We start from the raw sequence: 11,557 nt of genomic DNA, 5'->3' as shown, positions 1-11,557 counted from the left end.
CGGAAAAAAAATGTACTGTGCGTTGTGCGACATTGTGTTCCCAGCGCCTATGTACAGGGCCTTGCACAGTGGAGTCCCAGGCAAAGACGTTTTAAAATAGGTAAAAAAAATGGAGGCCCTGCCAGAAACAAAAACCTTCTTTTTTAAGTTGCACACCGGAACTATTGCCGGTGAAATATTTTTGGAGAAAAAGGAATTATTTATACCCTGGGGATCGCACTGCTTAATATGCAGGAAGCCAGAAACAGCACACCATGTGTTTTTATACTGTTGGGAAAGGGCTTATTTTTAAAATGTACTACAAAGAACGCTAATGAAAGATGTTCCGCTAGACCCGTATGGTATCCGGTACTTATGCGTAAAAAGTGAGGATGGGGTATCATTTGATTTAATTATGCTCATGGACCTCCACTGCATATGGCGCTCAAGAAAGACTGGTTATCATTGCGATAAAGACGTACGACCAGCCCGAATTTATTTTCGGGAAAGCGTAGGCAGGTTCATGGCAACACAGAAAGCTGCTGCGGAACCTCCCGAGTGGCTCTCATGACTAGAGCCTTTGTTGTGTGTGAATTTTAATGTGATGAAGACAGTTCCATGCTGGCTAATTACGACGGTGTCGTATGCGAATAGCTTTTTGTGTGCTTTTTGTTGATTTTTTTTAATAACGTTGTTTACTGCCTCAGTGCGTATTGGAATATGTAAAAAAAAATGTAAGGGGTATTAAGTGAAAGAAAAAAGATTGGCTGTGGTTGGTTGTGGCAATACAATGTTTCAAAGGCAGGTAATAAAGCAAAAAAGAAGTCCGTCCCAACCATCGAACTCTAACATCCGAAGCGCAGAATAGTCCTTCTGTTGAATAAATATCTCTCTCTTTCTCTACCTCTATCTGTCTGCCCAGGAGAGGTGTCACGGCTTTTTTCATAGCGCCACCAATGCGCCATCGTGGGTAATCCTAGGCCAGTAAACGAAGAGCTACTACCGGGACAATCCCCCTGTTCTTATTCTAGTCCCTTTGAACCCTGTGGTTTGTTTCGGGTAGTTTGTGTCTTCTTGTGAACCTCACCTTATTTTTTTTTTTTTTTTGCAATTATAATATAGTCAAGAATACTTTGAAGTCAAGCACACTACGCTGCGTTGTCGTCTTCGTCCGGAGGCTGTGAGGCTCGAGCGGTGACGTGCACGCGCACGTGCGGCACGTTTCTCGACCCCAGGGCAGCAGGGCACCGTTGCTCAGGGCCCGCCTCCGAGCCGAGCAGCTCCCGTGCCCTTGGTCAAGACGTCGGCAGACGGTGAGTGGAAGCCCTTTCTTTTCTGTGCAGAGTCGCACTGTCGTCTCTCGTGGTCCGCATTCGGTGCCGAGGAGCTCGGATGCGGTGCCTAGACCTCGCTCGTCCATCCTCGCAACCGCTGCCGAATGGTCCATCGTACACCACTCTCTCTCCGCTAGCCAGAGCATCGCTAAGGAATGCTTACACGTCATTCCAGCGAAACGTATACGCTTTGATTTCCAGACGCATGCACCACATATTCGCAGTTGTGGGTTTTCCCTACTTTGCGGGCGAGCAATGCCCGTTCAAGCCTTTTCTCTTAACGTTGTGGTCCTCGGGTTCTGCTGTCTCTATGCGCTTAGAATTAGCTGTTGCAAGAGGCATGTTTAGAAGGAATGACCTTCTCGTCAAAATTTGTTGGCGAAGTATACCTGTGCTAATGCCCGTATCTGCGCGTAGGTAGGGAGAAAGAAGCTATACTTTCGTTCTCTCCGTGTCAAGTACCCTCTCCACCCTGCTTCATTTTGTGCTATGCTTTCAGGGCGAGTATCGCGCTCTTACATGTCGGCACGCCACTGCAGCTGCTGGTGACGTTGGCCGCGGTTCGCTTAATAGCCATCAAGTCGCGAAGCCTACTTACGGTGTCGTTTCGCCACTACGTAGCATGTTTTGGACTGAACGTTGAAGCAAACTAGTTTTTAAAACCGCAACGACCCCACTCAGTCAATCCCCAATGGCAAGCTGAACCTTTCGCATCTTCTTTGCATTCGCAACTCCTTCCCGTCAATGTGGATTGAGTGTATATGTGTACATGAGCCAGTGAAGCCATGTATGCTGAGCCTTTCATTGAAGCGCGAACTCAGTAGTACTTACCTGCAGCATCTATTTAGAGTAAGGTTGCTTGTCGAATTGAATTTGTCTGAAAGCCAAATGCGCCTACTTTCGCCAGAATTTGTCACTTTCGTCTGATTATTCTGTTGTGTATATGTGGCATGTTCCCAAACGGTGATACAGTATCCTAGGCCATATACTAACTTTAGACCGACTTTCTTGAATTGTCTCCAATCGAAAGAAAACTTACACCTCTATAATGGATGTAATAAAAAAACTATGCCAATCATTCGTTTTACGTCGACTTTGCGCTGTGTAGCGCTGTATCCTGGCTTATGTATGTCTGCATATTCAGACTGTATGGCGCCTTATACAGCAGTGCCGAGCTGCAATGTAGCGTTACTATGCCCTATCCTCTGGATGAAACGATGTTTCCTTCCCCAGAATGCTGGCAGCGCTGAGTGCATATCTTAGCCGCTTGTGCCGGCAGGGATAAATAGGGGCGAGCGAATGTCATCAAAATCTTTAGGACTGCGAAATGAATATGTTCTGTTTCTCTGAACGAATCAAATAGTTCAGTCTTTTTTTTATTATTCGAAACGAATATATTTTAATTCTTTTCAAAGTTTCTAATTGTTTTTGTATAATTGCCACGAAGCATTGCGAAGAGTTAAAAAACAGGGCCGTCTGCGATTCTGACCGGAGGGCTGTCACTATACCTCGCCGCGGGAGACAGAGTTCACTTCCACGATGCGCTTCACTCGTGTGACAGCGTTCATAACTATCATGCATGGGCTCTAAATACGGCACACGGCACACGGCAGGGCTCCGGCAGTTTTCACAACACCTGGTGGTGACTCGATGATATGGTTACGTGTCAAAGCTCAATGCTGATCGGACCCATACGCCTTGTCTAGGAATTTTTTTATAGCTCCTCTGTTAAAAAAGATTAAGCTTGTGGAATATCGGGCAGTAGTTGTTGTAGCAAATTCTGTATCTTGGTAAGCCCGAAAGCCGATGTGAAAGGCTTTCTGTACTGCATTCGATTGTTTTCTTCCTTTGCAGCAGTCTTTGCGCCTTGACCAGGGCTGATCTTTTATTTAGCCAAGATTGTCCTTGGTTGCGAAATTTTTCTATTGCCCTAATAATTCATAACATTTTTAGAAAATTCGTGCAGATTCCTTTTTTCATTATAGGTTCGACTTCCGAACAGAAAATGTCCGGAGAGAGAAAGAAATCAATTTACATATCACGTTGCTTGCCAATACGCGCGTCACGAGCATTCCAACTTGTACCTTTTGTTAGTACTTCTCAAACTGCTCGCAAACCCCACGGGTCATTTCTTGTAATTCTATAACAGCCAGAGTAGTTCGATCAGTACTCAACGCGCACACTTGCATGTTACCTTTTACATTGTTTGCACCTGTGCGTAAGCGCCCGTAGAGGTGTCGCAAGAAGATTCGTCGAAAGCGGATGTTTACGGCAGGTAAGTTCGCAGGGCGTTGAGAAGAGAGCATGAGCTCTTTTGATTGTCTTCTCTCATCTAAAGACAATCAAAAGAGCTCATGCACCTTCACTTGCTCCAATCAACGCTATTTTCCAACGAAACACTCGGCTTCACAAGGGAATGACATACCTGTTTTACGTAAAGGTACGAAAAGAAAGCTTTCTTGCGGCATGACCACCAGCTACACACAGTATCTCGCAGTCCCTCTATAGCGTCATAAATAACTAACAAAGAGCCGTGGGGATGGCATCACTATCAGGCGTCAAACCTTGATCAGTTTAAGATGTGGCCAGTTGAGGTGACAGCTCTTGTCTCGATTCTTGGGGAAAAAACTGAGTATAAAAACGGATTGTTACATTTGACTGGGGCGCGATGATATTATAAAGCCGCCTATTTTTTCAGAACGTCCCCTCTTTCATAACTGCATGCGCCCGCTAAAACGTGTATAAGAGCCCCAAAATCTAAATCTCTGTAGCTAGCTCATCGAAACGGACGTTCTGTTAAAAAGCCACAGACAAAGAGGTTGTCTTTTATGCCTTGAAATGTGACATTTAACACTAGTGGTAGTCGTAAACTCCAGATGGAAGAGGATGAAGGTTCTCCATGCGTTCTGCAGATATAGGAAACTAACTTCGCGAAACGAGGCACTATAGGCAAGGACCAAACTTGGTCGACGGTACACTCTTCACAATAGTTTCATCTTTCGCATCGAAGTAAAAAACAAGAAAATAAGGTCAGATTGATATACTCGTGTTTGCTTATAAGCGGTAGTTAATTATTCTGGTTTGTACTAGTATTTGTCCCTGAACCAAGCCGCACCGCCACCGATACAAGCAAATTATCCGAACAAAGTGGTAAGCAAAGTCCGTTTGTGTGCTTTCCTAGCATTCCAGTCTAAAGAAAACAGGTAGTTTGCACCCAGTAACGTTTTGCAGGCGCCATATCCCTGCGACCCAGCTGGCGTCACTTCCCACCTCGCCGTGGCGGTGGTGTGGATGCATGGAGTTGATGCCACTCTGTCCCCGCCTTCCCTCTCCCAGGTGAAAAGCAAACATGACCGAGGAGAGCGCTGAGGAAGAGGAGGAGGAGGAGGACGATGATGCCAAGAAGAAAAAGAAGAAGAAAAAGAAGTCCAAGAAGAAGAAAAAGAGCAAATCCAAGAAGAAAAAGAAGAGCAAGTCCAAGAAAAAGAAGAGCAAGTCCAAGAAGAAAAAGAGCAAGTCCAAGAAAAAAAAAGGCAGCAAAAGCAAGAAGAAGAAAGGTAGCAAGTCGAAAAAGAAGAAAGGAAGCAAGAGCAAAAAGAAGAAAGGTAGCAAGTCCAAGAAGGGCAGCAAGTCCAAGAAAGGTGGCAAGAAAAAGAAGGGCGGCAAATCAAAGAAAGGCAAGAAAGGAAAGGGAGGTGCCACAGATGAAACAGGTGGAGAAACCAAATCAGCTGCCAGCCCGGCGCCAGGCGGGGCTGCAGCCACGGGAGCGGTGACACCTGGTGCGGCCGCCGCCGCAGGCGCTGGAGCCAGAGCTGCTGCCGGTGCCGTTGGTGCTGCCGGAGCAGCCGCAGGAGCAGGTGCTCGGGGTACGTATGGAGCCTATGGAACACAGTATGGTTCACCTGGGACGCAGTATGGTGCACCTGGCGCCTTTCCTGGAAGCGCACCTGGTGCGTACCCTGGTGGCGCGGCTGGACCATACGGCGCGCCGCGAATGCAAGTCAGTGATCTCAGCGTCGCGTCTTACGGTGGACGCAGCCCCGCTTTTCGCCAGACGTACCGCTTGCGGCCTGGAGAATCTACCATCTCTATACCGTCCGAAGGCGGAGGCGGCGTTGTTGTGGGCGTGAAGTACAGGAGAAAACGGCGGCCGTTCGGCTCCTACCCGGTCGGCAGTGAGTCATACTCCTCGTCGCAGCTAGGTCTGGCGCCTGACTCAGCGTTCTACGGTGATATGCGCTACATGCCGGGATCTATGTTCTACGGTGACTCGACCACCAGCTACACGGACGAGCTGTCTAGCCGCTCTTTCGAAGACAGCTATTTCGCCGATGGTTACTCGAGCTACCCGCCCGAAATGTTTTATTCTCAGGGTGAAGGAGCCATGGGCGGCTTCATGTTTCCACAGCAAATGCACCTGCAAGCGCCCGGCGAAGTCCCAGGCTTTCAGACGGTGCCGCCTACCATACAAGTTCACATGCAGCCACCGGCGGAGCCAATATCTGTGCAGATAACGAAGTCTAAAGAACGCCTGTTCAGTCCAGGACAGCAAGACTTTTCGCAACCCGCTAATATGCAGCAGTTGCAGATGCATCTAGCTACGCAGCAGCAGGGTTTAGATCTGCAAGGAAACCAACAAACCCTCTCCAAGCCGGTTTTTCAGCAAACAGTACACCAAACAGGGGCATCGCCTACAGACGTAACTCGCATCGATGTACAAAATATAGGAGCTCCTGTGACAATCCATCCTCAAGTACCGATAGAACAGATGCTTCAGATACAGCAGCCGGCTTCGTATTTACTGCAACCCGATTCGCAGTCATCTCAGCAGATTGCTCAACTTCAGTCGTCCGTCGTCCTGGGACAACAGCTAGCCCAGACGCAGTCTGAGTTACTGCTACAGCAGCAAATGCAACAGATAGAGGCGCAAAGGTCCGCACAGATGCAGCAACTCCAACAAGCTCAGCAACTTCAGCAACTCCAAGCTCAGCAGTTTCAGAGCCAGCAGTACCCGCAAATGCAGATGCAACGGTACGCTTCTTCGCCGACGCAGAGAAGCCCCATGATATCCCCTCAACAGTTGCCGCCGGGCGCGTCACGCGTGCAAGTGTCAGTATCCAATAGCGGGTCAGGTTCTGCAGACTCTGGAGGAATCGGAATAGTGCATGGCAGGATTAGAAGGCTACGAAGGGGCGGTCTTGCGAGTCCGCCAAGAGTTACCATGGCAGGATACGGGACGCCACCCCCGCCTCCTAGGAGCTACAGTACTCCTTCGCCGCGACCTCCGATGGCTGGGTACGGAACTCCCCAGCCGCGGCCTATCTTACGCCGTAGAGTACCCCAACCGCAGCATTCCCCACAACAGTATTCTCAGCAATATCAGCAGCAGTACCCGCAACAGTCTGCTCAGTCGTACCAGCAGCAGTCCGCACAGCCATACTGTCAGCAGTATTCACAATACTCCCAGCAACCCGCACAGCAGTACCCTCAATATTCACAGCAGTATTCATCACCGACTACCTCACCGTCGCCTTCGTTTTCGACCCCGCCATCGCCCCCTCCTCAGCACTACCACCCGATCCACAGGTCGCCGTCCGACCCATACGAAGCTTACCTGCCGCCCATTATGCGTCGACGGCAGTCCCCTCCACCTGCTCCTCCCGTGACCCCCGCCTACGGCAACGATGTGCAGCCGACAATTTCAATACACTCATTCCGCCGCTGTGGCCAATTTCGACCACGTCGAGTTCAATCCATGCCGTCGCAACCGATGATGTCTCCAAGCGGCTCCATGATGGGATCGCCTAGCATGTGCGTGATGCCCCCCGTCTCGCATATGTCTTCGCCTATGTCATCACCCTTGCACTCTCCAATGGTGTCTCCGTCGCCGTCCATGATGATGCCGCCCATGATGCCTCCCTCGCAATCACCTTCCATGATGGCCCCCATGCAAGTGCCGTCCCCCTCTCCATCCATGATCATGATGCAGGCCCCTGCGCCCCCTTCGCCGTCCCCTTCTATCATTCCGTATCCGATATCTAACCAAGTGATGCCATCCCCATCGCCTTCAATTATAGTGAACAGCATGCCACCACCGCCAATGCCGTCGCATCCTGTCGTCGTAATGCACACTGTCATGCCATCGCCAAGCGCTCATTTTCCGCCGATGTCCCCGTACCCAATGTCACCGCAACCCCCAATGCAGCCACCCATGATGCCGCCTATGATGCCACCTCCCATGATGCAGTCTCCCATGATGTCACCAAACATGATGATGGGGCCTATGATGGGCCAGCCAATGATGGGACCGCCAATGATGGGGCCGCAGATGATGGGGCCTATGATGGGACCTCAGATGATGGGACCACAAATGATGGGGCCTATGATGGGAGCAGAGATGATGGGCCCTATGTCGCCGTTCGGGCGGCCGTCCATGTCCAACTCGGAGAAGGTATTCTGCAAGATCGAGCGCTATGGCGACTCTCGGTCCGACAGCGATGACGACCGCGGTGATGGTTACCGCCGCAGAGGTCGGAGAGGCAGTCGGAGTCGGCGCAGACGCGGGCGGCGCAGCTCTTATTCGCCAAGCGACTCAAGCGTACCACACAACGCATCGCTTTACAGTGTGCCTTCTGCCCCGGCCATTTTGGGACTCCACGGGCCTTTGCAGCCACAGCAGCAGCAGGTCTACCAGATGCAGCAACAGCCACTGGGCATGCAGCAGCCGCAGCGGGCTGCTCCGGCAGCGGGCCTGACGGCTCCACAGCAGCCGCCTTACATCACTGACATCTCAAACGACCACCGGGATCTTGACGCCATTGAAAAAGCCATGAAGAAGATGTACATAGAGCGCTACCCGAGGTAAGCTGACGTAACGAGAATGAGGCGCGAGCATGACTGAGCATGACCAAGCATGCCATTGCAATGACCGGAACTCTTTCCAAGCTGTTGGTGCACAGCCAAATGAAACTCTTAGCGGTAGCGAAGCATCGCCAGAAAACGTTTTGGTAGGCAGTGGGAATATTAAGTTTTTAATCATGTTTGAAAAGTCGGTAGGTATGATGTTTCAAGTATAAGGTTCCAAAACGTGGGCGCCAAGAACAGCGCGAAATTTTTGTGTGTATCTGGTTTGTTCCTTTTTTGCTCCTTGAGAGTAATTCAGTAGTATTATATTGCCCTGCTATCATAAGGAAGAGCACATTCCATATATTTGCGCATAGTTGCGTTAGTTACAACAGTGCAGCTTCAGTAAGCACGTCCTGTTGCCAGCAGCGAATATGAGATGAACGGAAGTGACACTTTTCGGGTTCGATATTGTGCAGAAAGGCACTCCAGAAAGCTCAGAAATGTGCATGGCTATAGACGAGCGTGAACCTAAAGGCGTGCGCCCAGCTCTTCAAAACATTCAGTAAGCCTGAAATTGAATGCGAGGTCACGAAGACATCGGTTTCTCCTACTTTTCTCTCTGTAGTGAGAACGAGAGGCAGTCTTTGTTCCCGGAGCGGTCACTAATCATTATCCTGGCTCTAATCTTCATCTTCGTCATCGTGGTCGTCGTGATTGCCGTCATGGGTTCCTCCCGCCCTGGTGAGTATCGTACGTAGGACCTAGTAGGTGTACTTTGCCTTTGATGCAAAGTACCTTACATCTCAAAAGATATCAGGCTTCTTGACTTTGACGGCCTTTCTGCAGGGAAAAGTAGAGACGAAGTTAGTGTATAGTTTTTATTATATCACGCGTTAAAAGCAGAAATCCACGACGATTCACCCAATTAACATTTTTCACGCTCCTTATTTGAACTACATTTCGCACCGTTTAGCGGCAAAATGTTTATTTTGGCTGTGTGGCCATCTTATGGCTACATTTTTCTCTGCGCGGGATTAGTTTTTGAGAACTATACAGCTGAAAATAACAGATTGTTGCTAGCCACATAGTGGTGGCTAGCCTTAGCGACGACGTGTATCACGATAGTTTTCTTGCGAAACAAGCTTTTTAGTTACCAGCAGCTTCTTGAACAAAAACGAAAAATACTTTCATTTTGTTCATCGCACATGTTTTTTATAGCGATTAGATCAGTTTCTGTACCATCACTTGCTCCAAACTAAAGTGGACTATTTAACAGTATCTAACTTACAAATGAAGATAAAAGGTAAACTGCGCGAATGAAACGGGACGTTTTGTGCTGTCGTTTTTGTTCCTTCGTCTCGTGTCCCGTTTCATTCGCACAGTTTACCTTTCGTCTGTAATGAACCAACTAGCCCGCAAAAATGTTCAACCTACAAATAAACTCAGCGTGAAAAATGTAAAAACGAAATCTAGACCTCAAGCCGACGTTCCTAAAAATATCTGAGGGGACGTTGACTACGGGTGTCAAAGGGCACCATCGAAAGTGTGTTCAACGAGGCCTCACTCACTAAACCCGACTTGCGAACTATCTCCTCCGCATGAAGTTTGAACTGACCAGTAACGGTGGCTGCCCCAAAGGTTTTAAGCCAGGCCAAGAACGTTTGCCCCGTTTCAAATCTAACTTTTTTTTTTCGTGGAATACGCACTCCACGCCTGAGTGCAGACTCAGATCGACTTGCCATTCACTGACGGAGAGCGTTGTCCGCAGGGTTCCTCCACCCTGCAACGCAGGCCCTGCCGACGGTGAAGGCTGCAACCTCGCCAACCACCGCTGCTGCCTCCACGACCACTGCAGCGGCCAAGACGACGGTGAAGTCGTTGCTGCTGGCACGATACTGACTGGCTGCACCACTCGGAAGGCTGCTCGAAGGCTAGTGTTCGTTGCGTCACACAGAATGCATTAAAGTGAATCACTCGTACAAGGATGTGTGTGTGTGTGTGTCGCACGATGCTTTTGTTCGTAACGCGCGCGCTATCGTCGTCAAAGTAGGAATGTAAGTACCACTTGACAACCGATTATGAGGACACCAACATCTGAAATTTACATATTCAACGATCTAAATATGACACTGATGTCAAATTCATAACTGATTCCCGCCTTTTGGCGGCGACGGTCGGTCATACGAGCATAGCGGTGCACTATTGCAACTTAGCGAGACATAGTTTGATGCTGACACTTCCCTAATTAGAACTCCTTGGCGCACCTTCCACTTCTACACCACTAAAATTATGGCCAATGAATAGAGAAATATGTTCGGCGCGAAAAGGAGCGCTCAAGGTAAGTAGATATATTTTAAAAATGCAAATTGCCCAAACACGAAAAAAAATCTATCGAAAAATCTTGTCCAATAACTGATATCAACGTTATTGAATTTGAGCAGTAGAAATTAATCGCCGAATTTTCACCCCCAATTTCTGAAAAAAAACTATGGTCTTGGGCCATTATCTCCCTCATACATTAAGTGGCCTTCCCACTAGTTAAGATCAGTCGGCCTTCCCGAACCAGTTTTTATTTTCTCAATTCAGACCGATTGTCAAGATCTCCCGTTTGATATTTACTCAACTCTGTTTTCTGTCTCCAAATGTCAGACCCATCGTTTTTGTTTTCTTTTCTTCATGGCACTGCCGTCACTGTCTCATTTCAAGCTTTTAAGCTTCTAGATTTTTAACCCCAAGATGAAGAGTGGAAAATTTTAACGGCTGCAAATATCCCGTTTGAGTTAGATGAACAATATGTTCAGTCCACAGCTTTGGAGTGCCAACCATATGTGAGCTAGAAAATTTGTATTTTACTATTACTCTCCAATGGTTGGGATGCAGCCAGCAGCATGCTCTCGGGTATACTCAGTCGTTTACACCCTCCCGTTCTTCACTCCATAGCCCAGCTTTTGTACCTACGGCGCCCACTGTAACATTAATTTGGTCTTCACTTCAAGACCTCCGTAATACGTTGCTTTTGAAGCCCTAATGGTTCGATGCAACAATTTTTTTTCACTATAGTCCCTCCAGAATTCATCCAGTGTAAGGCTTAAGGGCCAAAAAGATTTAACATTGCAACGTCACTGTTATGTATTTTGCTAACGTTAATCGCCTGGGGCCCGCTTGCACGAAACAATCTTAAGACTGTCTTAGCGAAGTTCAAACTTAACTGAATCTAAAGGATAGGCCGTTAGCATGGCCGCTGTTGTGACAGTGGATCCCACAGCTGCCACCAATGTTGTGCCGGTGGGGTTATCACACAGTAGCCCACCGTCAACAGGGCTGTGCCAAGGATCCTGCAACTGCCACCAATGTTGTGCCGGTGGGGTTATCACACAGTAGCCCACCGTCAACAG

At 48.6% G+C, this 11,557-nt stretch overlaps 1 protein-coding gene across 1 annotated transcript; it reads left to right on the top strand.

Moving 5' to 3' along the window:
- Positions 1-4,660: 4,660 nt before the first annotated feature.
- Positions 4,661-10,061, top strand: LOC146196588 (uncharacterized). The gene is made up of 4 exons (XM_084597040.1): positions 4,661-6,667; positions 6,815-8,177; positions 8,788-8,903; positions 9,931-10,061. Exons 1-4 carry the CDS (start codon positions 4,663-4,665, stop codon positions 10,059-10,061), a joined length of 3,615 nt encoding a protein of 1,204 aa, XP_084453166.1. The 5' UTR covers positions 4,661-4,662.
- The last annotated feature ends 1,496 nt before the right edge of the window (positions 10,062-11,557 follow it).

This window comes from Amblyomma maculatum, chromosome 3 (genome assembly GCF_055883805.1).
Source record: "Amblyomma maculatum isolate TAMU_Amacu chromosome 3, ASM5588380v1, whole genome shotgun sequence".
NCBI lineage: Eukaryota > Metazoa > Arthropoda > Arachnida > Ixodida > Ixodidae > Amblyomma > Amblyomma maculatum.
The sequence above is the reverse complement of the archived record's forward strand: the minus strand, read 5'-3'. Positions and strand labels throughout refer to the sequence as shown.

Excerpts from the sequence above, each read along its gene's own strand:
- LOC146196588 (XM_084597040.1), top strand. The coding sequence starts at position 4,663 with ATGACCGAGGAGAGCGCTGAGGAAGAGGAGGAGGAGGAGGACGATGAT. Across the intron at positions 6,668-6,814 it reads TAGAGTACCCCAACCGCAGC|AGCAGTATTCATCACCGACT; the intron begins ATTCCCCACAAC and ends CTCAATATTCAC. Across the intron at positions 8,178-8,787 it reads TACATAGAGCGCTACCCGAG|TGAGAACGAGAGGCAGTCTT; the intron begins GTAAGCTGACGT and ends TTCTCTCTGTAG.